Raw genomic sequence first — 26,567 nt, forward strand, 5'->3', positions numbered from 1 at the left:
AATAAGTGTCTACATAAATGGAACACAGTGATGATTAGCAGCAATCTCTCAAATTCTGCTGTTACATACAATTCATGTTGGTGACTGCAGAGTCAAACAGTTCGCGGTAACGAACTGTGGTAAGGAGCGACCCAGCTCTATAGTAACCGAAACTCTAAAGGTGGAATTTTGATACCAATAGTTATGTCGAAAGAATCGCGTTTTTATGCTGATTTTAAATATATAATTATATTTTTTTTATCGTTTTAAAAAGTAGAGTTGTGAGAAAGAGTCAAACTTTAGTGTAAAGAGCGGGGCGTTGAGGAGGGGACAACCCCTTTCATATACGGAATAATTTCTGTTCGCTTTAAGTTTTAATCTCGTTCCTTGCTCGCAGTTGAAAAAAAAAAAAAAACTTTTTTTTTTAATGCTGTAAGAAATTGAGAGGTTTAGCCATTGGATATGAATATAAAACGGACACTGACAGTACCAATTTGCTCAGTGAGGCAGCTACTAGTGATTTACACTTGGTTAGGATTATAAGTCATCAAAAATTCAGTATACCTTAATGGATGCCTTCCAATGCTAAGATTGATATAAAGTTACAGCTTGCCCCGTCCAATTTTACTTTGCGAAAAGTTGTTGCCACTTCACCTGATGCAACAGTCTCTCTCACATTGGCAATACTTCATGTACAAAAACAACGGGCTACGAGTTCTGTTGCTTTTCCAATTGAAAAATTAAGGGCTAGGGGAAATGATATCAAACTGCTCGTTCCGCATACAATTACGAATCAGTGACATATTGCTACGGGTTCACCTACCTGCACCGACTCTTCGTTTATCAATGGCGAAATTCCTAGTTAAAAAAAATTACCGGGAACGGAATCCGAAGGGGGTACTGACCGCTTAAAAATGGAACACCTTCACTACTTTAATGAACTTCCGTTGTCCTTTAATCATCTCCCGTGCTTTTTTTCCGTTTACCGAAGGTCTGGATTAGAGCTCTAATAAGCTAGTGGCTTAAACAATTTCGTCTCGCCTATCTTACTACAATAAAAAGACTTTTTCAGGCTATTGTACAACCAAAACATTTATTTATTTTGATGGGGAGAGGTTTGCAGAAATTGCGCATTTTCTCTGGTTTCAGCCACTTGAAAGTCAAGGCCAAATGTTTTTTTTTCTTCATGGCTGTTCTACGGGTGGTCAGGCACTTTGACCTTAGTCTCATATTTATAGCTGACATGAGAATTACTGATTATTTCAAGACTCTAGTTGGAAGTTCTTCTTTTCTCATTCTCTTCTAGTGCTGCTAATGTTCTGTTGAAGAGTAATAATTTTATTACGTATTTTTTAAAACACCGTGAAATATTTATTTAGGAAGTATGGACTCCCTAGCTCGAAAATTATGTTCGCTATAAACTCTAATTTGTCTGCCTAATGTAAATGTTTACATCTGGAAATTCTTTAGAGAAAGCAACCTTAAGGCATGGACTAAAAACTGCAAATGCAGGAAAAAATTTCTGGGGATTAGGCGACAATTTGATGGAGTAAGGGTAAATATGGAAATCGTAAAAAAAAAAAAAAAAAAAAAAAAAAAAAAAAAAAAAAAAAAAAAAAAAAAAAAAAAAAAAAAAGGTGTACCTACTTATTATGCTCTGTGACTGAAGTTTATGTTACAATTAGAGTTTCTGATTTATTAAGGGAAACTTATTTAAATTGTAATGGGAGGGGGACCTGAAATCCAGTTGCGCATTATGCCACTTGTTGAATCTACGTCTTTTTGTGTTATGAAAAAAGCCCATACCGCTCCATTATAAAGTGTATACCTCTCTGCACCTTTTTGATTTTCCGAAAAGTATGAGCTTAAAGGGGATTTTGATTTTACCCTCAGAATACCAAGGGCATCAAATAAAAACATTTTTCGTGTCTCAACCATGTAAGGAACCTTTTCGCACAGAGGTCGGGGGAGCATGACTTTCCCAAGCCTGTTAAATGAGCAAGTCTGTTTTCCCCTACCTGTGGGTTGTAAGCCTGTTTGCAACCCACAGCCGGTACCCTGAGGTGCATCCCTCAGGGGAAAAACATCTGCAACTGGAACGTCTACAACAGCCTCGGATACTTTATCACCTCCCCAGATAACGACCTCTGCATGCCCCCGGAACCAATTTTTGACTGCCAAACTGAACCTAAGGATGGGTTTTTCGAATGTGAGTACTAAAAAGTATTAAAAGTTGAGACAATACCTCATCGACATACTTGTTCTCACGGAAACAAGGTGGACTGGAAATGGATTAGAGAAATTTGGTGATGGGTATGCTATGGTATTTAGTGGTTACCCTTCCGTTCACCGCACTGGCGTAGAACTTTTAATGGCGCCACTTGCACTTAAAGCAATGGCGAATTTGACACCAGTTAACGAACGTATATTAATAGTTCGTTTCGTGTCTAATCATAAAAAATGACATTTATCGCCTGCTATGCTCCAACCAAAATAGCTGATGATGAGAAAAAGATGCTTTCTACAACATGCTACAATCGGTCACCAAAGACGCTCCCAGGCACGATGCATTCTGTGTCGTTGGCGATCTAAATGCTATATTCGGTGCAGATTGTCAGTACTGCCCTGAAGCTCTGGACCCACGTGGCATTGGAGACATAAATGAAAACGGTGCACTCCTAATCGACTATGCCCTAAACAAGGATTTGGTGATATGTGGTGGTATGTTCGAGCATAAAACGATTCACAAGTACTCGTAGGTGTCCCCAGACGGCCGGGCAAAAAACCGAATTGATAATTTCCTCGTATTAGACGCTGGGAAAGTAGCCTGCTTGACATGAGGGTTTTTTTTGGAATGGATGTAAATTCAAATCACGTTTTGATGATAGCCGAAATAAGATTTAAACTGAAAGCTCAAAAGCCAAAAACCAACGCCACAACACATACACAGTTCGAAACTGATAAGTTGAAAGATCGTGGTATCTGCTGAAGCTTCTGCATATTACTACATAGCAAATTTGAAAGGTCTGCTCAATGAAGCTGAAGAAACTGGTGTTGAAAACATGCGGACATAAGTGAAAAGTGTTTATCATGACGTCGAGAAGGCCATCCTTGGCTTCAAGGAAAGAAAGAAAGAAGAACGCATATCGGACGACACCTGAAAATGTATCAGTAAACGCAAGGAAACCCAAACCCTTATCCTAAATAAGTTGAGCCCTGAACAAAAAACCCAGTTACAGATCCGTTACAAAGAAGAAGATAAGGATGTTAAGGAAGTACAAGGAAAGACAAACAAACGTTATCAAGGAGAAAGCAAGGAGAAAGCAGCACTTGTATAAAAGGCTGCTAAAAAGGAGACTCAAAAAGGGTATAGCGACTAAAAAAACCAGATATTGGAAAGAAAACAAGCCGAGCATCCGTTGTAAAAGATAAAAGTAGCGATTTAATCTCGGATCTGCAGAAAGCTGAAGACAGATGGGCCTCGCATTTTGAGAAACTCTTAATAAGACCTAGACCGGACGATCCACAAATGGCACCCGATACACAATTAAAAAAAATCGACGCTAGGGCTGGCCCTCCCCCCCTCCTTACTGAAGTAACAGCAGCTGTGAAAAATCTGAAAAATGGACGGGCACCTGGAGTCGATGGGATCACGGCAGAGATTCTGAAGGCGTCCTTTCTAGCCTACATAACCGTTTGGACTACTCTTCTAGTGGCCATCTGGAATAGCGAAAAGGGCCCAAAAGATCGGAACAGAGATATACTGGTAATACTCTTTAAGAAAGGCGATTCGCTAGTCTGACAACTGAGGGGGCATCAACCCAACGTCTATGCCTAGCAAAATACTAGCCACAGTCATATTAGAACTCCTAAGAGCAGCCCTAAATTTACACCTCAGAGCAGAGCAACACGGACTCTGACCTGCTAGGTCTTGCTCTGATCTTATTTTCATTCTAAGATTGACGTTCGAAGATTCAAGACAATGGAGCAAAAAGCTGTATCTGCTCTTTATTGATTTTGGAAAAGCGTTCGATTCTATCGACCTAGATACTTTATGAAAGATTCTTAGAAATTACGTACCTGATAAGTTAGTCAAAATAATAATGGTCCTGTGTAAAGAATGTGAATGCTGCGTACGCACTCAAAATGTTGGCACGCGTTTCTTCAAGATAATGTCTAAAGTCAAACAAGGATGTGTCTTATCCCTGTTCCTGTTTGTCATTGTAATGGATTATATTCTGTGGCAGTCTTCAGGCTGTGGAGTGAAGATTAGCAGGTGGCAGATCTCTGATCTGGAGTGACATTTTTTTTCTCAAAGAAGCGAAGCTGCGACGGCAGCTGCTTCTCGACGTCATAGATGAAAAGGCCGAGAAAGTGGGACTTGCAGCGCATGTCAGTAAGATAAAGAGCATGGCCACATTTAACTCTCCCTTGATACTGAAATGCAAAGATGAAACAATTGAGCAGGTCAAAGAATTTAAGTATCTTGGGAGCTGGATTGAATATGGTAGTGAAATAGCTAATTAAATCAAGGGGAGAATTGGACAGGCGACGTTGGCCTTCAACAAGTTGAAACCAGTCTGGGCGCAGCAGTAAATACTCTCTGCCCTATCCGAGTCCTAAATAGTAATGTGATATTACTAGCGAATGCTGGAAATTAAACGTCCAACTGGAAAAAATGTGTCCTAGCTTTTGAGAGCATGTGCCTTAGAAGGATCCTAAATATGTCATGGCAGGGAAAGATCACCAACATAGAAGTCCGTAGGCGAACCGGTCAGCCATTATTTAGGGACCTTCTGATGCTTTTGAGATGGACTTACCTTAGTCACGTTCTCCATATTCCAGAGGATTGGCTCCCAAAAACACTGTATGACTGGCGCCTCCAGGGGAGACGCATAAGAGGTTGACCAAGACACACCATGCGATGGCATTACGTCCGGGACCTGAGAAGTGCAGAGGTGTCTCTTCACCAACAGTGGGAGGATGTCATGACTGCAGCTCAGTTCCGAGATGTCTGGCTAGGATTTGTAGACGCCCTATGCCCCATTTCTGGTTCTGGAGTATCTAAGGTAAAGGTAAGTGTTCCTAAACCGAACCGTGAAAAATAATGTGTGGAAACTAATCTGGTAAACTTGATGATCTTTCCATAGTTATAAATTGAAAGATGTTGCAGAAACTAACCTGCAAATAAACTATTTAAAGACTTTTCTTGAGCTTCCATCACGCAATATTCCATATATATCCTCCATACTGTACTCTGATTGTTTATCTTGTATCTACCGCCAGCCAAAGGGGGACTTACACCTTTCTTTGTTAGTTTGATTGTATCTTGTGTTTATTTCTGTTTTGGTTTCTGAAGTGAAACAATGAATTTAATTTTTGTACTTTATGGGACACAAGTTAAACAATAAAGGTGATACTTTTGGAATAAATATGGTAGAATGGTCTAAACAAAATTTACACAAATTTCAATTTAAAGTCTAAACAAAGCTGCTATTAATAACTACTGTATGAGATTCTCTTGACTGGTACCATTAATGATGAACTTTATTGATTCTTTATGTAATTGATTTTCAAGCCAATGTGTTTCTCTTGTTGTTCAAGCCAAGAGACGGTACGTTTCCTATGTAGGGGTTTTGGACAAGGCGGTTCTAATAGTGTACTTCTTGTTTTAATCTTACTCTAATTTGTAGGAGTTATGGGTTATTATATTTCTTAGTATTAGACGTGATCGTCTCTTTCCAGGTTGCTAGCTACCGCTGCAACGCGGATAAAAGTGAACTAAAAAATAAAAAGGAATTTAAAGGTTAATAAAAGCAACTAATAATAATTGAATAATTTAAGTAATAAGTTGAAAGATAATAATAATACAAATAAATTATTAACTCAGGAGTAGATTTAAAATAATTTTGTTAATAAATGAAAATTTTGTTAAAATCAGGCCTAAAAATTTGATGGGAGGCCAGGGGGCGCTAATTAACACTTTGCCGCGGACGTAAGAGGGACCAAAACCGCCATTGCTGTAATGTGTTTAGTCTGTAACATGTTTTGTCACTATCACATTTTTAGCCATGGCTGGAAATATAATTCCTGCTATAGCATCCACAAATGCTATCATCGCTGGACTTATGGTGCTACAAGCTTACAAGCTACTGGAGGATAAGCTTGAGGAATGTAAACTCGTCTATTTGAACAAACATCCAAACGTCAAAGGAAAACTTGTTGCCCCTTGTCAGTTGGATAAGCCCAAACCGACTTGTTACGTGTGTGGTGAAAAGCCTGAAGTAAGTCTTTTTTCTTAATTTTGTCAGTTTAGAAATTGAATGTAATTTTTTGAATTTATTAAGAATAGATTGTGGAAAATTTTTAAATTGTCATATTCTTAATATTTTCTCCACCCTCTGCTCAAAAATTTTTTAAATTATCTTTAAGCAAATTTATCAGTCTTTCTGTCTTTTTTTTCATTATTTAAATGTATAATAGGTTTTTCTTTTTAGTTAGTTAGATTAGTAGCTTATGGGTTCCATTGGTCTCATGTGCCCTTCAATAATTCTAAAAGCCCTCTACTAAGATTTAACTCTTGTTTTTCGTGGTGTTAAGCAACAGCTGGGTGCGGGTCTGAAGTTAATCATTCTGAATATAGTGTCGCAAATATGGGACTTTTAAGTGTCTCTAAATGTGATTTTTCCTTAGTTTATTGGTCGAAATAGGAAATTTTCAAGAGGATAAAGCTGACCCATTTTTTGGAAAATTTTTGACTTTTGAAACGTGTTCGCAAGTAAATAAAAATTGATCGATTCTATGATTTTCATATCTGAATCTCTAACAAAACGCTGTCATGATGAGTGTGGTGAGAGACAAGTTCGGTGTTAAAAATGCATGGTCAGATCGTGGTCAGGTGCTCGTAAAGCTCCTAGGCGAACGAACTGCTCGTCGAATTAACTTCCTTTCAGATTGCATTGAAATGTTGTTTTTATGTAATATTGTTTCCTTCTGTCTTTTTTTCTTCTATACTTCTTTTTTTTGTTTACTTTTTAATGATTACGTTTGCGTTTCGTTTGGTTTCGTTAAAGAAGTTTTCTTTATTTCTATTCTATTTTGTCAGGCCTTTTTTAATGTGTATGAATATCTTTTTGCTTGACCTTGGAGGAATTATGATTTTTGGTTATTTTCTACTCCTATTACAATTGCCAAGTCGCTGCCCACTTTTCACTACGTCGTCGATTTCGGGCCAGGTGTGTTATGGTACGGGTTTGATTCACTATATTTTTAATTATTGCGAATTTTTTGAACTCAGGCCCTGGAGATTTCTGTTCCCGTAATGGGCTTTTACTTCAGTTGCAAAGTAAACCCAATAGATGTTTTGAGTATTGCTAATAATTCTATAGGTCATGATAAAACACGTTCTTTAAATTGTTAATAATTCTATAGGTCATGATAAAACAAGTTCTTTAAATTTCTCTCCTTCAGTGAGTAGTGAGTATGCGCCTTATTTAAAGGAGATCACTATACGAGATGGTCATTCTTTGGTGCAACTCAAGGCTCAATGTCTATGTGCATCGATTAATCAGTTGAGGCAGATAGTTTGTGATGGGTGACCTAATGTTATCGGATTAGACCTTTTTGGATTCAAATAATAAAATGTCTGAATATACCCGGTTAAAAGATGGAGTGACTAAATCGCCAAAGGATGACACAGGGTTGTCTCGTATTGTGTATATTTGACGATCTTCTTTACTAATAATAATAATATAATATAAATTTATAACCCATCATGAATGTAAAATACAACACTGATGGAGTAATAAAAAAGAAAAGAAAAAGAAACAAATAAATTTTAACAATTACATACAAAACAAAAACAAGGAAGAACTGACAAGAAAAAAATACAAATAAGGGCAGTCATACGTAAGAACAAACGCAAGATCAACGGAGGACAATTTCAGAGGTACTTTCACCAATAATCTGCCTCCAATGTCTCTCATTTCTTTTCTGCACCGTGGACACAAATATTTCGCATACTTGTAGAATCACTTCCGTATATCCTTAATATCTGAAGCAGTAAGAAGAGACCAAGATGGTGCAAGGGCGATCAGGTGCGGAACAACAAATGCATTATAAATGCTTGCTAAGATACACCGGTTAAATTTAAACTTCAATGCAACTTGTAAACCACACGGATTCCTAGATTTTCTGGCAAAAAAATCTTTCAGAAGTTGATCGTGGTGCCGAGAATCGACTCATTCGGTGCACCAGGAAACGTCAGTGCATCTTGTGCTTTAGTAACATGTTTACCTACATTCATGTTCACTGAAATAATTCGAGTTCAAACCATTGAATTAATGCAAGTTTAAAATCCAATAAATTGTTTTCACTTTGAATCTAGGTCAAGTTGACCCATAGCAAAATATTATGAAATAACAACTGAATTAGCTATGGTCACTGAATTAATTCAAGTTCAAAAGTCCAAAGCATGCTTTAAAAACCAATAAATCCAAAAATGTGTTCTCACTATGAAGACTAAATGAAAACTGTAAATGAATAAAGATATGATTGTAGGTAATGTTTATATGTCTCCAAGTGGATCTGTCCCTTCTTTTCATCATATCCGAAACGATCTTTAGGATGTAATAGAGAGACGTTCCGAGAGCTTGAAATAGATGGAGACTTCACCTTGAACCTGATTGATATGGCGTCCTCTACAACGGTGGATTTTCTTTCAACTATTGTTGTTGTTGAAATACCAACAGCCTGCATCCCAACTCATTCAACTTCAGCGTTCATACTCGATAACATTTTTTCGTCTCTTAGTTTGTTTCAGAATTTTGTAGTCGTGAGTGACATTATCGACCATTATCCTGTACTTTCCAGTTTTGTTTTTGAAAAAATGATGAATAGGAACACCCCAGCTTTTGCTTCTGCTTCAACTTCTTTTAGGTTTGGTCCGTGTGAACTGTGAATTTTTTAATTCCCAACCTGAACTTTTATTTGGAATGATAATTATCAATGAGAATGTAAAGTGCCACAATTTAAATTGTCGTTGGCTATCTAGTGTACTTTTTATTGTTATTTTTATTAGAGAACAATGTCAAAACCTAGCAAATTACATGAATAAAAACGAAATTGTGGGTAAGTAATAAAATCAGGGGGTTTGATGATTAAGTGTGACAAATGTACAAATGCAAAAAGCGGGGTGTAGAAAGGTTTATGAAAATGCTTTTGTTGGTCACGCCACAGTAGAATAATTTTAATGAAAAACCGCATAAACAGTTAATTGGGTTGTTCATCAATCATCAAACTACCAGAAGCAAGCTGTAATTGTTTGATATAATATATATATATATATATATATATATATATATATATATATATATATATATATATATATATATATATATATATATATATATATATATATATATATATATATATATATATATATATATATAGTAAGGTTCATTTGTGCATGACTACACAACGGAAGATTGTTTCCAAAAAGTAAATTTATTTTCAGAAAGTACATACTTAACTCTGTTTAATGGCAAAGATGCCAAGCTTGCTCAAACACTTACCTACCAACCTCTTTATAAAAATTAGTCGCCTGCTCCGGTAAACAAGAGTTCACTGCCTCTTTTACGTCGTAGTCATCATTGTAATGGTTGCCACTAAGATTGCAATCTGTTGAACTGAAGACAAAACATGGGCTCCGTTTATCACACCCAAATCGAGGCAACAGAGCATGAAATGGAAACACATACACTCCCCTGTAAAGTTGAAGGCCAAAAAGAATCTATTCTGACGCAAAATTATGGCGTCACTGTTTTGGAATAGGCATGTTTGTTTTTTTTGGCAGACTTCATGCAACGGAGGAACCACTATCAATGCAGAAGCATACTCCCAAACCTTCAGATAGCTCCGTATAGCGGTTCAAAAAAATAAAAAAAAACTTGGCATGCTGACAAAGTGAATTGTCCTTCTTCATGACAATGCATGACCTCACATTGTAGGTTAGACCAACTGATTTATATATGAACTAACTGGTTTGAAATACATATGAAAAACATTACGCTTTGAACAATCCGCAAGTTTAAGATAGTTACACGTATTTCAGCTGCTTCAATCGCGATCGGTATTAAAGGCATCATGGCTTCTAAAGACATGGTAAGTTATAGGAACTGCTTAGAAATACAACATGCATTTGTGTATGACTTGAGTTTGGAGGGGAGGACACATCTTAGGGGAAAAAACATAAACTTGGAAACTATAAGGCACATTTAAATTTATGTTGAAATCTTCTAGGCAAGTTTAGCCTGTAACGTGAACACAATGTCGGTTCGAACTTTGGTTGATCTAGTCATCAAAGAAGCTCTCAGTATGGTGTCTCCAGATATAATGGTAGATGACGGAACAGGTACATATATTCTTTGTCTCTTATACTAAAACATGCGAAGCCTTCAGATTATTTTTATCATATTAGCTAAAGCAAATTGTATTTGTTTTTGTCATTTTTTTATACCGTATCGATTCTACTGCTAAATTTAGACTGTCCTTCCCAAAGGTTGCTTTTTATAGGTGTCAAAGAAATAGCTGGTTGCATATTTACAGGAAATTTCAGCAAATACTTTCAAAAGAGCTGAATGCCTTTTAATATTCATTTCTTATTTTCTGGTGATCTTGGTCTTGATGATTGGTCCGATAGGGCAGAAAACTCCGTAAAGATATTGTCTAAAGGATCTTTCTTCTTTTCCCTCCCTGCCTCTGTGAAATTGTGGCCTTAAAATCTACTTTTTTGTTCTTGAGAAAATCCGTAATATCACCCTGAGTTTTGGACCTGTGTTACTGTGATTGAGGAAGTAATCAAGATCATCATTAAAGGGTCATAACCTAAGACTTATTTGGGAATACTTGAAAGAATCTTGTAAGGGTCTGCGCTATACTCCTGCTCCCCCTCTGAAGTCAAATTAGTTGATGTGCCGTCACGTTCTGTTACGCTTGCAAATGATAGGAATTGAGGAACCCTGCTTCGGCTTTCGCCTAATAAATCAAAACAAATCTTGACTCCTTGGTAAGAAAGTAGATCTTAAATCCATTACATTTAGTTGAGATGCAACTATCAGCATGATCCAATATGTCTGATAAAGATTTTGAATCCTCTTGCCGCCACAAAGGTCATAATGAATACGACCCCCCCCCCCCAAAAAAAAAGGCACAGTTTGGACACTTTCTCTTTCTTCCGATCTAGTACGTTGATCTACGACAACATTTTAGCTAGATATCTGGATTACATGAAAAAAGATCAAACTCGATTTAAACCCACCCCCCTAAGATTTCTGTCCGACTCGTACAAAAGTAACGAAATACATTTAAACAATTTTTTTTCATGTTTTGTGTTTATTTTAATTTTTTTTGTAACACCTATCCGAAACAAAAAACGTACGCTCGAACGTGGAAAAAAGATTTTTTTCAAAATTTCAGGCATTAACTGAAGAAAAAAAGAAAAGAGAAAAAAAAAACCACAGAAGCAGTAATGTTTCTTCAAAACATAATAACCATATCGAATTTCGATGAAAACAATTGAATCTGTTAATCGGCTGCAATCACATGCAAATATTAGACGCTGGAAGCTTATCCACCTCGATTTGTGAAATTCTAGAAGTTTTTTGTAGATTTGATGAATTTTTTTTTTAATTTCAGGCATTAACTTAAGAAAAAACATAAAAAAAAAAAAAAAAAAAAAAAAAATACGAAAGCAGTAATTTTTCTTCGAAACATAATAACCATATCGAACTCTTATGTTTATTTATTTAAGATGTATTCGTTAAACCGTTTAAAGTCCAAGTATTAGGCTACTTCTGCTCGTGACCATATGCTATTATCACTGCAAACAGTTTTTTTTTTCCTTCTAAAGCTCTTACTTTAATCGCAGTCTCGCCGTTTGAAATATAACATGAAAAATTTCTGCATGCTTTTAGAAAGTGCATGAACTTCCCAAACAGTTTTCGTTTGAATATTTTGACGTTTTTTCTTTTGGGCCCTTTTGTGGAACGAGAAGATGGGGCATTACTCTTCCTACAAGACATCCTAGATGAGAAGAAAGGATATTGGAATAAATACGCTTAAATAAACCAGGATAAACCATGTTTTGTTGATTATGTTATATAAAAATAAAATAAAAAAAAAAAGTAAAAGTCTATTCTCATTTTACCCGTGTTTTTAGTAGAAGCCAAAAAACGCTAAAACACCCACTTTTATATTTTTTGTGAAAATTGAAAAAAACTTTGCCTTGTAAATTCTCTCTTTTTAGTAAGATTAATCTGTCTGTGAAAGTTCTTTTTAGGATGGCACACACTGTGTCTGTCTATAAAGATTTATAAAATCTTCAATTGTTTCTATGCTTTCTCTTAAATTCAACTTTCCCTCCAGTTTTTAAATGAAATTTTAGCAAGTGTTAATCCTTTAGCCTTATGATTTTCAACATGGGCATGGTAATGTTTGGTGGGTCATGGTCTGGACGCGCACCCTTCGACTGACTGTACTTTAGAACCTTAAGTTTGAAAAAAAAAAGCATTTTTCATGTGTTAGGGAAATGGACTTTTCAGTTTTCCCTAACTTTTTACAGTTAGTGAAATAGACAGCAGCCAAACTTGTTTGTTGTGAAAACTATAGGTGTTTGAACAGTCTTAGAAAGAACTCTGTAAACCAAGTACTAGCCTAACTTGCCAGAAATCTGAAAGAATTTTGACATTTTTTGTCAATATGAACAAGAACCAGGGATCTGACTGTAACCACTTTACGTGGTGATATTTGTCTTTCCTAACGTTTGTTCACTTTCGATAATAGACCTAGTAATAGTTTTGTTGAGGTCTTTTAAATCGGTGGACTCTCCAGTAAGACCATTTCTTTCTTTTAATAGGCACGGTGTTAGTATCTTCGGACCCAGAGGATGGAACTGAGGTCAACTTGGATAAAACCCTTTCAGAATTTGGTATTCAAAATGGATCTCGATTACAATGTCAAGACGATTCGCAAGATTATAAGCTCACGCTAGAAATCGTCCAAACGTAAGTCAAATAACAGCCATGAAACTAATCTACAAAAAATAGCTCTATTGAAATTCTATGCCATGCTTATTATTAATAAATTTATTCAAAACATATTAATTGATTAAGTTCAAATAATAAAGACAAACGAGATACCTATGGTAAAGTTATCCATAGTTGTATGTAGTAAACAACTATAGTTATTATTAGTTGTATAACATACACCTATAGTTATTACAGTTGTATTTAATTGGCTAGCATAGTATGTAGCCTAGTCTGCTAACTATGAATAAAGTTAAAAATTAGCTATCATTTGCTAGAGAGGCAAAAGAACTGCTCACCCAAAGTTAGTAATGTTAATATTGTTTTTCATATGGTTTTGATCCCCAGTTATTTATTTTCCCTTTTTTGTACTACCCGTTTGTTTTAGAAAAAGCATGGTAGCACTCTGCGTTTGGTACGTTTCAGAATCTGCAAGTTTTGGTATTAAAAACAATAATTAAATTATATTATATAATATATTATATAATATTATATAAATTTATATAATAATATTAATATTAAAAATAATACTGGTGCCTAAATAGTAAATTAGTGGAGAAATTTCGCCTTATTGATAAAGCGCCTCAAAAGGTCTCATTGAGACTTTTCACAATATTATTTTTATTCGATTATTTTTTCCTAATTTTTGCTATGATAGATTATTATACATACCCTAGGCCTATTCTTCACTTAACAAAAAGTAAAATTGCCGAGTAGGGCGCATCCTCGATAGCTGTAAGTATTAGCAGAACAAAAACTGCAGAAAATATCGAGAAATTTTTACTGCCTGTAAGAATCCTTCAAATTTGCCTTGTTAATTGAAATTACTATTTTTGTTAAAATGTCTATTGAAAAGGCTATTATTAGGTTTTTCGATCATGGTAAATTCAGTGATGTACTGCTTGCTATGCTCTGCCGCCATTCACGAGAAATTACCAGCTCTTTTTCACAATTCACAAAAAAAATCGCAATGAACTTTTACTGTTAAACAGAATGTGTGTAACAGCTAGCATTCCTGGATCTTTTATTAATATGTTAATAATAGTAAAAGTTGTAATTAAAGAATTGTTATAGTAATGTGTTTATAATGACAATAATAATAACAAAATAGATATTAATATTAATAAAATAATAATAATAAATATTATTAATAAAACATATACATAAATATTTAGTGTAATTATAGCAGTTAATGTTCCTGGATCCGGATTTAATATTATTTGAATAAATTGTTCGTTTCACTAGTAAATTTTTTTCAAAAGATATATTTGAATTTTTGGTTTCTAATAATTGTAGTATAGTCTTTACTAGGTTACAGCTACACTACAACCATGATCAGCAAAAAAAGACAAAGTAGATAATAAAGTGTTCCCGCTGCTTTCCATAAAATACCTTGTTGCTCTAGGAAAGAAGTTAAACTTTGATTAACCTTTTTGTAAAAGACAAAAACAAACTTATTTTCAAATTAGAAATCCTAGAACAAGTTAATCGATAAATCAACAATCATTGAGTAAACCATGAAAGTGTTGATATCTCGCCAAAGAAATGGGAGGAGAAGAGAGGGATATAAACAAAGGAATAAAAGTAGAAGGACAAGCATAAAAGTAGAAGTATAAAAGTACCAACAAAGGGGAAGGAAAAATACAAAACTGAAAGTGCTTGTGAGTTACGTTGAAACGCTCAAATATAACGATATTCAAATATACTCAAATCTTCACAGTAACTAACTAACTGTAGTATCACCAAAAACTTTATCAGCCTATAAACCTGTATCTACTGCAAACTAGTTGCTGCATCGTGTCACTAGCAAAAAAAAAAATAATAATAATAATAAGATAAAAATGTGGCAATTTGTTTTATTTTTTCTAAGACTCCTGAAAAAATTAATAATCGTTTGTTAATACTTAAAGAGAAAGAGTTAACATTCTAAAGTCAGTAATTGTATCGAGGTGACGATAGAACATACTTAATAAATGGTGTTTCCCCAAATGTTTGATCCCAAAGACTCTCGTTTGAAAGATGGCGTTCAGGAGTCAAATTCGATGTGACTACGTTTATAATGAATATTGAAAAAAATGACGATGGTTTGAAGTCTCAATGTACGTGTTGATTACAACGAGCGGTGTCCCGCTTTCCAGGGCTATAGTACGAGAAAGGTTGGGATTGCTTGGGCACGTTCTGCGGAGGAGTATTACAGATTGCCGAAGATTGTCCTTTTCGGCCAACCGTCTAGGGCTAAACGGAAAGCAGGTTGCCGCGGTTGGGGTGGGAGAATGTCACAAAGAAAGATTTAAGGGAAATGAGAACTTCCTGGGAGGATGTAAAGAGGGGGACTTTGAATATTTTGGGATGAAGGAGCTTGTGTAGCTGTGTTGGCTTCAGCCGGCTTGATGTTGTGGTGAGTTGTTAGTAGTAGTTGTAGTAGTGGCGTATGTAGTTATTAGTAAACTGAATGTTTCATTAACTGACACAAGTCTCGCACCACGGATGCTAAAATCAGGCTGGGCTGCCTGATTTTAGGCTGGGATCCCAGCCTGAATCAGGCTGGGATATTATATAGTACTAGTTTTAATTTTCATTTTTTTATCGAAGGATTGCTTTTTGATACTTTCTGTTGAAGCAGTACTTTTCTGTCCTAAGATGATACTTTTTTTCATTATTTACAAAACGAATCAACTGTTTCGTTTCGTCATCGATTTTTTTCCTCATTTTGTATGCAATATTTAGAACTTTCAAAATCGTACACACAATCTACTTCATTATTTCAGACTTGCCTGGAATTTCTAATGTATTTCTAAATGTGATGTGATCAACTAGGTATATATTTTCGAATAAATGAGTTTAATTACGCATCTGTTAGTGTGAGCGCTCACTACTACGCTACCTCCAGTTGAATAAAGCTATGCATACTAGCTCATTCATGAATTCTAGCTGAAGCTTAAGTTAGTACTACGTAAGTTTTATCTGCATGAGTACTCATTGCATTGTAAAATCCCCCATAAACATGTTGTACCTCTTTCGACTTGATGCCTGCAGATCTAATCTTATTGGGGACTAATGTTGCACAGAGCACGGACAAAAGTGGCAATAAAGCGAAGAAGTTAAAGCTTAGAAAATTTTGAGAAGTGTAAGGAACACTGTTGCCAAATAGATGAGGAGCTGTATTAAAGACAAGTTCTAGAACACTCTTCCAGTCTTTGAAGTGGATTTCTCAAACCTGAGGAACTTCAAAACAATGGGAACAGAGAATAGTTTTGGAGCTCTTTGCTGTTGATCAGATAGAAAGTCGTAAACTTTCAAGTAAGCTGTTACGAATGATCATTACCTCCAATTCATATCACGTTGTAATTGGAATAAAGATTGAACAGTGAACACCCAGTGCTTCGAATATTTGACTAGTCATAACGTCGAACTGTTTTCTCTATTTATCTATCTTCTATAATTTTTCTTTTCCGGATAGTCAAGGGTTATTTCAGTAGGATGGATATTAAAGGTCCACAAAGAGAGTGGAAGTGGTTACCACAATTGAAGAAAGAGCTATGTGAAGGAAAAAGTGCCAAATCAGCAATTCTTGAGCTCAGTGCCCATCTTCAAAGACGTCGTTGGGGGCCCTGTTTTAGTCCAGTAAAAATTCGAGTTTGACCTGGCATTTCAGCAAATGAAATGTTTTTGGCACAGTATGTTTCAAAAAATTCGCTTAATAACATAACCAAAATCAGCCGTGTAGAAATACCCTTTTTCAGGGAGAAGAGGGGGGGGGAATCTTGAATTTAAAAATGTCTGCCATATTTTTTTGATTGAAAAGTCGTTTCCTATTAATTCGAGTTTGGGGGACCGAAAATGGCATCAGAATTGAGATATTCATCGCTTAGTATCACATTTTGACCCAAGCAAGGTCAGAAAGGGATGAAAAATTGGAACCTAAATTATTGCTTTGTTTGGTTGATTGAAAGGCCGTTTTCTGTAATTTCAGTCTGGGGAAACCAAAAATGATATGAGAATTGAAAAATCCCACCACTTAGTATCCCATTTCCTCCTTAGGTTAGGTCAGAAGAATTAAATACCATTTGTGATATTATAATAATTTAGTACATAATTGAAAACAAAATGGGAAATAGGGAACTAAATGATGGATCTTTCCAATTCTGATGTCATTTTTGTTGTCCCCGGACTTGGATATCTAGGAACCAACGTTTCAACTAGATCTACGTTGTATAGGCAAAGTGAGGTGTTGTGGCAACCTTTGTTCGGCTTCGCTGAGTAAAGTATTGCGAGAGCAATACTTTGGTTTTGTTTCCTCATTTCGATTAAACGCTGAAGTTGTTAATCTGTAAGGATCTTAAAATAAATACTAGGTACACCAACTCGCAAAAGTTACAAACCCCTCATTGCAACTAGCAAAAGTTGCAAATCCCTCATTGCAACTAGCAAAAGTTGCAAATCCCTCATTGCAACTAGCAAAAGTTGCAAACCCATCATCGCTGAAGATGATTGTAGTTTAACAGCCTTACATGTCTTACCACTGGAACCAAATTGGTCTTACCATCAAATACACCGGAAACAAAGAATAGGTACACCAACTAGGAAAAAGTTGCAAACCCCTCATTGCCGAAGATGATTATGAGCTAAACAGCCGATTGTTGCTTAAAACTCCCCTATGTGTCTCACAATTGTTATCGGCTTATTTTGGTTTCAGTGTGTACCTTACTACTGTAGTGGTCAACCCCTTTAAACTTTAAAACTGGTATATCTCATGAAGGAATTTTTCTACCAAAAAATGGATGACATATACTTTGATCAGCTCATCAGGAGCTATCGACTACCGTCAAAAAACAAATCTATCTGTCCTAGTTCAAAAGTTGACTTTTTTGCCGTAGGCCAAGTTTCTAACGTCGTTCTTTAGAAAGTAGCAAAGGATAAACCCTAATTTCTTTAGCAATGATAGAACTTTTAAAGTTTAAGAGGCACATCTGATATCATTTCTGTATCGGCCTATTTTTGGTTTCAGTGCGTACCTTATTACTGAAGTATTCAACCCCTTTAAACTTTCAAACTGGTAAATCTCATGAAGGAATTTTTCTACCAAAAAATGGATGGTATCTACTTTGATCAGCTCATCAAGACCTGTCAACTGCCGTCGAAAATTTTTTTATCTATCTCAGTTCAAAAGTTGACTTTTTTGCCGTATGTCAAGTTTCTAACGTCATAACTTAGAAAGGAGCAAAGGATAAACTCTAATTTCTTTAGCAATCAGAGAACTTTCAAAATTTAAGATGGACATCTAATATAATTTCTCCACCGCAATCCCAAGTGCAAAAAACCAAATGATAAACTCGGCTGAAATCACGAACAGATATGGATAGAAACACAAGTAAAAACCATCCTTTTTGGCCCCAGGCAAGAGTTCTACGAAGCTTTCCAAAATCCAATGTCATATTCATCAATCCGGCCTAAGGTCCATACTTTCCGTAAAAACCGCAGAGATTAGACCCTTACCACTTTCTAGTAATAAGCCAGGCATAGAAACCATCCTTTTTGGCCCCAGGCAAGAGTTCTACGACGCTTTCCAAAATGCAATGTCATATTCATCAATCTGGCCTAAGATCCATACTTTCCATAAAAACCGCAGAGGTTAGACCCTTACCATTTTTTAGGTAATTTTTCAATTTTGATGTCATTTTCAGTCTCCTCAGACTTGAATAAATAGGAAACGACCTTACAATCCACCAAATATTTCACAAACTAAGATTATGATCCTCACCCCCTTCCAACCCTGCTTGGGTAGAAATGGGGTACTAAGGTTTGATATTTTCTAATTCTTGTGTCATTTTAGGCTTTCTCCTTGGACTTGAATTAATAGGAAACGATCTCTGCATGGATTCTGGATTTCGAAAGAAAATCTCTGATCCACCTAATCCACAAAACCCTTTTTCCCCCTCAGTCCACAACAAAACGACTCCTGCGCAGGGTTGCAGTGCCTGTTGAGAAACTTTAGCCGGTACCCTGTGCCCACCAGCGGTTAGCGAAGAGTTTTATACCTAGTTTGTAAAAATGTATAACGAAAATCAGGAGGATTGATTAGTGTTTTGTTTTCTTTATTTTTCTTCTTTTTTTGTCGCTTATTAATGTGACTATACCAAAGAAATTTGGCAATGCCATGAAAATTTTGGTGAAAATAAAAGCTATTTTACGAAAAAGATATTTGGAAACATTTATAAGTATTTGTTTTATGGAAAAATGAACTTTTGATAAAAATTTGTTAGTTAACTAAGAGATCTAACAAACTGTTAGGTGTAAGGCCCCCAGCCTTGCACCTAACAGTTTCTAAGGAACACTTGTAGTTTTATTCTAGAAAGTTCTTCTTTTCTATTTTAGAGAAAAATTTCCTGAAAATCTCGAATACCTTGTTTCTGGAGATCCAGAGCAGCTCAAAGCTCAAGCAGCTGCAGCCAGTGCAGCTTCAGCTGACGCCGCTACTTCTGCTGGTGCCAATGGTAAGTTGACTGATTTATTCTTCTTCTTCCTCTTTCGGGATTCCTTATTGATGTTTAACATTTCAAACAAGCTTCAGTTTAATGTCTGTTAATATGCAGACATTTGACCATGAATTTGGTTTGAGCTGTGGGTTAGGGGATCGGCTCCAAAACTGGCTGTGGGGCAAGGATATTCGACGCCTACTTTTGCCTATGTTTGCTTTTGTATTTTTGCCTATGTTTGCCTATGTTTGCCTATGTTTGCACGAACCAAAACAGGTCTTAATATCCAAAATTATTATTTTACAACACAAACGCATATTTTTAGGTTATGAATATTTAATTTTTTTCATTTCCTTGTCGAAAATCCAAAGAGGATGTTATTTTCCAGGCATCCTTGTAACATTAATCGAAAAAAATTGCAACTGAAAGTAAGGAGCGAAATTAAAACTTCATACAAAAATCATTCGTTTATGAGAAGGGAGGATGCCCCCCCTCAATACCTTGCTCTTCATGCTAGTTTTTTAGTACTTGAAAAAAGCTTTTCTTATAATTCAGCGACCCTTTTGTTCAGGAGTCGTTCTTAAGGAATCGGGAGAAATAGACAAACTTTAACGTAAAGAGCGAGGTATTGAGGAGGGGGCAACTCCCTTCATATACGGAACAGTTTTTGCTCGTCTTAAATTTTAATATTGCTTCTTACTTTCAATTGAAAATATCTGCTTTTTATTTAATTAACCATGTACTATTAATGCCTATCTAACAATATAACTATCAGTCTTCCTCTGCTCCGCCTCTGGAAGCTGGAGTGACCGCTATCCCTAGGAGTGACCGTTTTTATTATACAGTATTGTGAAATTAGCTCTATTAATGCAAAAGTTTGATTTTAAAACTAAATTTATTTGGCTATTTTGTGTAACAGCTTTAATGTAAAAACAGTTATGAAAAGGGGTGATGTTTAGTACTATCTTTTGTCAAAATAAAGATCAAGCGGGCCAAGTAGAATTTATCTATTTATAATTATAATTTCTTAAATTTCAGTTATTACCCTCTATGTGATACTTCGGTTTTGTGAAAAGACTGCAAACATACAAGGAGGTATTATATATATATATATATATATATATATATATATATATATATATATATATATATATATATATATATATATATATATACATATATATATATATATATATATATATATATATACATATATATATATATATATATATATATATATATATATATATATATATATATATATATATATATGTATTCTCCCAATTTCGTAAGTTTCGAGAAAGAAGAGATCGGGGAAAAAGACACAGTTCACATTTTATTGGGTTGTTTTACTGCCAGACACAATGAATTGTCCCTGGTCCCTCCTCACTGGGACAAATGTATAATCTCCCAAATTTTGAGGTTATACTGTTTTCTAGTTGTGATCTCAAATTCAAGGTTTTCTTAATTACATGGGATGATTTGATCCGTTGGAAATTTGTTTAATCCAGTTTCGTTTTTCTTGCTTTGTTTTGATCTCTGTACGGTTTTATTTTAATTTTGCTATTACTTATATCTAATATTCACATTGTATGTATGTTTAATTTTCATATTTGTTTTAAGGTGTCGAGTCTATAGATGTTGATGAGATAGAAGAAATACCACAGAATGTTATCCAGAAGGGCTTAAAGAGAAAAGAAGCAGAAGAGCCCCCAGTTCCCGCCAAGAAAGCGAAATCTGCCCCCGTAGAACTCATTGAACTCTGAAGATATTCTGAGCTTTTTTATATAATTCATATATTCAAATAATTCTTTCATAAAATTGTCATCACAAAGTCTTGATGTTTGAGACATCAAAATTAGGAACACAAATTTTTGTTGTTCCCAATCTCAAGCAAGTAGGTCTAGTCGAAAATGCTAATTTTTTACGAACAGTAAGTAAGGAGCGATGCGGCTCAATAGTAACCGAAACTCGAAGAAACAGAGCTTGATGACAATAAATATACAAGAAGAATTAAATTTTGATGCTTTTTCTAAATATGTAAAACTCATCAAATTTAATGGTACCCATCAAAAGATACGAGCCTGAGAAAATTTGTCGATTTTTTTAAAAAGGGGGGAAACATCCCTAAAACATCAGGTGATCTTAATGAAAATCACTCCGTCAGATTCAGCATACCAGAGAACCCTCTGTAGATGTTTCAAGCTCCTTTGTGCAAAATATGGGATTTGCATTTTTTTGCCAGAAGAAAGATCACGGATGCGTGTTTATTTATTTTATTACTTTTTTTCCATGGGTGACCATATCAAACCAGTGATTGTAGAAGATCGAGAGAGGGCTCATTTGATTGAAAATTAAAAGTTCTAGTGCCTTTTTAAGTGACCAAAAATATTGGAGGGCAACTAGCCCCCCCTCCCGCGCTCATTTCTTCCACAAAGTAACCCGATCAAAATTTTGAGATAGCCATGTTTTTCAGCATAGTCGTGAAATCGAATAACGTAGTAAAGTCTTTGAGGGTGACTTAACCCTCCACAGTCCCCAAGGGAACGGCTGTATGTTATGAACTTTGTCCATTATTTACATACAGTATTGGTGATTGGGAAGTATGCAGAAGTTATCGGGTAGGATTTTCCTCGTGGGTGAGGAGGAGAAGGTACGTGGGAGGATCTTTCAATGGAGGAATTTTTCATGGCGAAGGGAATTTTCCATGGAGGGTGAGCCAGATTTCCCAGCATTATTTAAAAAAAAAACGGTCAGAAATTAAATAAAAAAACTAGTTTTTTCAACTGAAAGTAAGGAGCAACATTAAAACTAAAAACTAAAATAAATGATTACATATATGAGGGAGGTTGCCCTCTCGTCAATACCCGCTCTTTGTGCTAAGGTTCGAATTTTGTCCCAATCCTTTAAGAGTGACTTCTGTATCACAAAGGCCGTTTAATTAGAATAAATAGCTCTTCTAAAAGTACTAAAAAACTTTAGCGTAAAGAGCGAGATATTGACGAGGGGGCGACCTCCCTCATATACGAAATAATTTCTGTTCGTTTTAATGTTGCTTCTTACTTTCAGTTGAAAAAACTTGTCTTTTTATATAATTTCAAACAAGGACCCCTCATAGGGATGAACAAGCCTACCAAGTTATTTGAAATTTGATGTTTCAAACTTGTCAAACACCCAGTTATTGCAAATTGGTGGTTCCCCTTCTATTGAACACCCATTAAGCATGATTGGAAATTCCTGGTAAGTATGCATCATCACGACTTCATTCTTGGGAGAACTAATCTTCAAGCAGTAGTTCTAAATATTTGAACTACCGATGAAGAATTAATTCGTAAATGAAGCAATTTTCCAAAGAGACAAAATTTTAGTTTTTGTTTTCCATGATAGAAAAAAGTCAAAGCTATCTAAAATTTGACTGGCTGTAAAACCAAAACCACAAAAGGTATATAAAAAGTTATCTTTGTATATATTAGTATAACATGCATCCGTTATCTTTCTTCTGGCAAAAATACCACAATTTTGCAGATAGAAACTTGAAACCTCTTCATCAGGGATTTCTTTACTTTTTTTGGGGGGGGGGCATTTTCCCTTTTTCGAAAGTCAGGGAAATTTTCACAGGCTCGTAGCTTTTGATGATAAAAACTAGACCTAATGAGTCTTATATATTTGGCATTAGCATAAAAAAAAAAGTCTTTTAATGTGTCAGTTGATATGAAAATTCTGTTTTCTGGAGTTTTGGTTACTATTGAGCCTAGTCGCTTCTTACTTACAGTTCGTTACGGCGAACTATTTGAAAATATAAAACACTTATGACAACTATGTTATTTCGTTCACGAATTGAACTCACGTTTCAAATTCAAACTAACTTATCTTCCGTCATTCATTTTTTTTTTAATGCATTCGTCACTTGTTACTATCAAACAGATCGACAAACTATGTGGAGCTGGTGATAGTTTTTGGTCCAAATTTGCTGCAGAGCTGATTCTTAGTAAATGGATTTTTACAACATGTGTACGACAACGTAGAATACCTGAACCATTTCCCTCTTAGGATAACGAAATGGTTCTCATCCCTTTTCACAAAACCATTTCGACACTGTACACTCATAGCTCATATCAACGGCTTGCTTTCATCCACAGCTGCAAGAACCTAAAAAGGATGATCTTCATCGCTAGAAGCCTAATGACTGGCTGTTTTTGCAGTGAAGACTTTAAAATGTTTTGGTTCCTTTTTAGTCGGAAAATGCAAGCTTATTAACCTTTTGTAGCCACACTTATTTAACAGCTCTATTAAACTTTCAGGCAGAGCGGTTCCAGCCTTGGACAGAAGATCTTTCGCTGCTAAACTATTAAGGATTTTAAATTAAGTCTCTAGATTTTCGTTTACGTCAAGGGATTTGGAATCCTGAAATAAAATACCTTTTTCAGAATGTTAAATTTTAAATACTTTCAAAACTACACAAAATTACTTTTTTTTTTAAACGCAATCGCCAATTGTGACTCCTAAATGTCCCCACTTGCCCTAGCACATCTCCACGTGTCGGCCTTCATAAATTAGGTTTCGGACTTCAGACATTTCCATTTCCAAGTTTTTTTCTCAAAAATTTTCCTTAGAGACTGGCGAGTGAAAAAGATTTTCGGAACTCATTGCTATACTGAAAATGTTTGTAATAGAAAAAATATTTTCTGAGGGAAATTCACCTCAGCACAGCCCATAATTCTAAAAAAATGTTAGTAATTGTGAAAGAAATATCATTCAAGTTCCTTGTATCTTCTTTTAGGTGAAATTTGCCATTTCGGCTATTTAGATATTTTCGAGTTCAGGACAGGACCTTATTGGTAATACTATGTAAAACATTCTTCTTCTAAACTAACATTAATAACAACCAGATGATTATCTGTCATCTCCTTTATGTAATTGAATGTGTATTTCCATAAACTTAGAGAACTCTGTTTATTTAACATACTAAGACAAGCAGCAGAAATTCCGCGAAGTCCGTGAGTGGATGAAGGATGAAGATTGCCAAATACAGTCCTTGTCGGCCATTCGTCTAGGACCAAACAAAAAGCAGGTTGTCCCCAAACACGGTGAGAGGATGTCGTAATGAAAGATTTAAGGGAAATGGAAACTTTTTGGGAGGGGTTAAAGAGGGAGGCTTTGAATATAATGGAATCAGGGACGAGTGTGCGCAGCTGTGTTGGCCTCAGGCGACTTGGTAATGCAGTGAGTTCCTAGCAGTAGCATTTTATTAAGTAGAAGGATTGAGTAGTTTAATCCGTTTAGCTATTTCTAGCACGGGATTGAGCAGAGTGGGTCAAATATTTTGTTGGAGAGGGAATGGGGGCAACAACTTTCTGTCTCTTAGGCTTAAATCACCGTTTCGCCTCCGAGGTCAGGTGACTTGTGGGTCAGCCAAAAATAGCAACGCAATGAGACTGTTGCAAATGTGTAGGTATTACAACCCAGTAATAGCCAACACAGTATTTGATCACAGCCTGAGATGGTGTTTCTGAGCTTTTACCTTCACCTCTTTCCCACTTGGTAACCCAAACACAATTTGATTTAAAACATATTTTAATGTACGTTTAGAGGATTTAAGTCACGTCTGATGACTTTTTCATTTGTGCTGCTCCAAAACCTTGCGACTTATGAATCAAAGCTACTGCTGCACTTGGCGGGATTTCGGAAAATAGCTAAAATAATTCCTAAGCTTTTACGAGTTAAAAAAACTACGTTTAACGCATCATACTTATAAAGATGGGAAGAGTGAGCTTGCTTGCACCCCTTTTGGGGTTACCCTGTTTTAAAGTAAGCTTTATTTAAAATTAATCTTTTAAAGTGCCATCTTTTGGACATCAGAATAAAAACTTTTCATGCCTTCTGCCAGTGTTGGTCTATTCACACCTGCAAACTGTGATTTCCTAAGACTTCTATTGGTTGGTTTAAGATTATAAAGTTTCTGGGAGAACACCGCGTTTGGTCGGTATTGCCACGTTTAAGCTTGAAAATAACTAAACAAAATTAATTACCTAAATTTGATTTACTCATCAAAACTCAAATTGAAAACCGTTGTTCCAAAGAAAATCAAACCTTCACAAATAAGCTGTACCTAATTAAGCTGTTTGGTATCATATATTTTAGCTGTTTTTTTTTACTGACATTTCACCCAGGTTTCTTATTTTTTAAATTTGGTCGCGGCTGCTGCCAAAAGTGCATGACTGCATATTGAGGTTGTGAGTTTTCAACTATATATATATATATTGTTGTTTAAGTTTATAACGTCATTATTTCAAGCTTTTTCACTTTACTTCTTCACATTTCACTGCTTCACTTCTTTCTATATTTCTACTTCACATCACCTTTTCACTGTTCCTGGTACTTTATCCTTTGGGGGTAGTCTTGGACCTTATTTAATCCTTTCTTAAATGTAAGGTAAAGCAAACCACCTAGAAATGATAAAATCGCGGAAAGACAGATCAATAAGTTAACAATTTAAAAGATTTAATGTTAATCCTTATTACTAAAATTTGCAGTTTCTACGAAACTCCTTTTAAGCTTACAATAACAATATAGCTTTAAATTTATCAAAATATTTATTCCCAAATCGTTCAATTTTAGTAGGAGATATATCATAGTATCTTGAATAACTTAAAATTCAAATAAATTATCTAAAATAGGAAAATAGCCCGCAGCATTCTTGTTGTGGGTAATCTGGACAATAAACTCTTTGCTCTGCGCCATAAATGTAAAACTGCTTTATGTGCTTCCTCCATTCATATGTAACTGAATTTACTGGCAAAACCCTCAGACTAAGTCGCTAGAAAAAAGAAAGGAGAAAATGAATAACGTGAATAGATAATTAGTATAGACTATTAATGTTTATAATTATCAATTCTGTGCTAAGTTTAGTTTATAGAAATATTGGAGCATGTCTAGGTTATTTTTATATCCTGTAAAATAATTAGCTATAATAACTGCTGTTAAAAGTGAAACATTTGTCAACATTACTTCAAAATTTATTACATATCTC

General features: G+C 35.3%; 2 protein-coding genes across 2 annotated transcripts in view; one reads left to right on the forward strand and one right to left on the reverse strand.

The window, feature by feature from the left end:
* Positions 1-21,371, forward strand: part of LOC136034554 (SUMO-activating enzyme subunit 2-like) — a 48,875-nt gene extending 27,504 nt beyond the window's left edge. Inside the window, exons 8-12 of the mRNA XM_065715788.1 lie at positions 6,049-6,263; positions 10,279-10,390; positions 12,893-13,040; positions 19,437-19,555; positions 21,161-21,371. Coding sequence (XP_065571860.1) covers positions 6,049-6,263; positions 10,279-10,390; positions 12,893-13,040; positions 19,437-19,555; positions 21,161-21,303 — 737 coding nt within the window. The 3' untranslated portion in view covers positions 21,304-21,371. The remainder of the gene's footprint in view (positions 1-6,048; positions 6,264-10,278; positions 10,391-12,892; positions 13,041-19,436; positions 19,556-21,160) is intronic.
* Positions 21,372-26,111: 4,740 nt separating this feature from the next.
* The window catches only part of LOC136034556 (protein SSUH2 homolog), a 36,173-nt gene continuing 35,717 nt past the window's right edge, over positions 26,112-26,567 (reverse strand). The window contains exon 9 of the mRNA XM_065715796.1: positions 26,112-26,354. Within this exon, the coding sequence (XP_065571868.1) occupies positions 26,202-26,354 (153 nt within the window). The 3' untranslated portion in view covers positions 26,112-26,201. The remainder of the gene's footprint in view (positions 26,355-26,567) is intronic.

The sequence above is a fragment of the Artemia franciscana genome, chromosome 13 (genome assembly GCF_032884065.1).
Source record: "Artemia franciscana chromosome 13, ASM3288406v1, whole genome shotgun sequence".
In the NCBI taxonomy this organism is placed as follows: Eukaryota; Metazoa; Arthropoda; class Branchiopoda; order Anostraca; family Artemiidae; genus Artemia; species Artemia franciscana.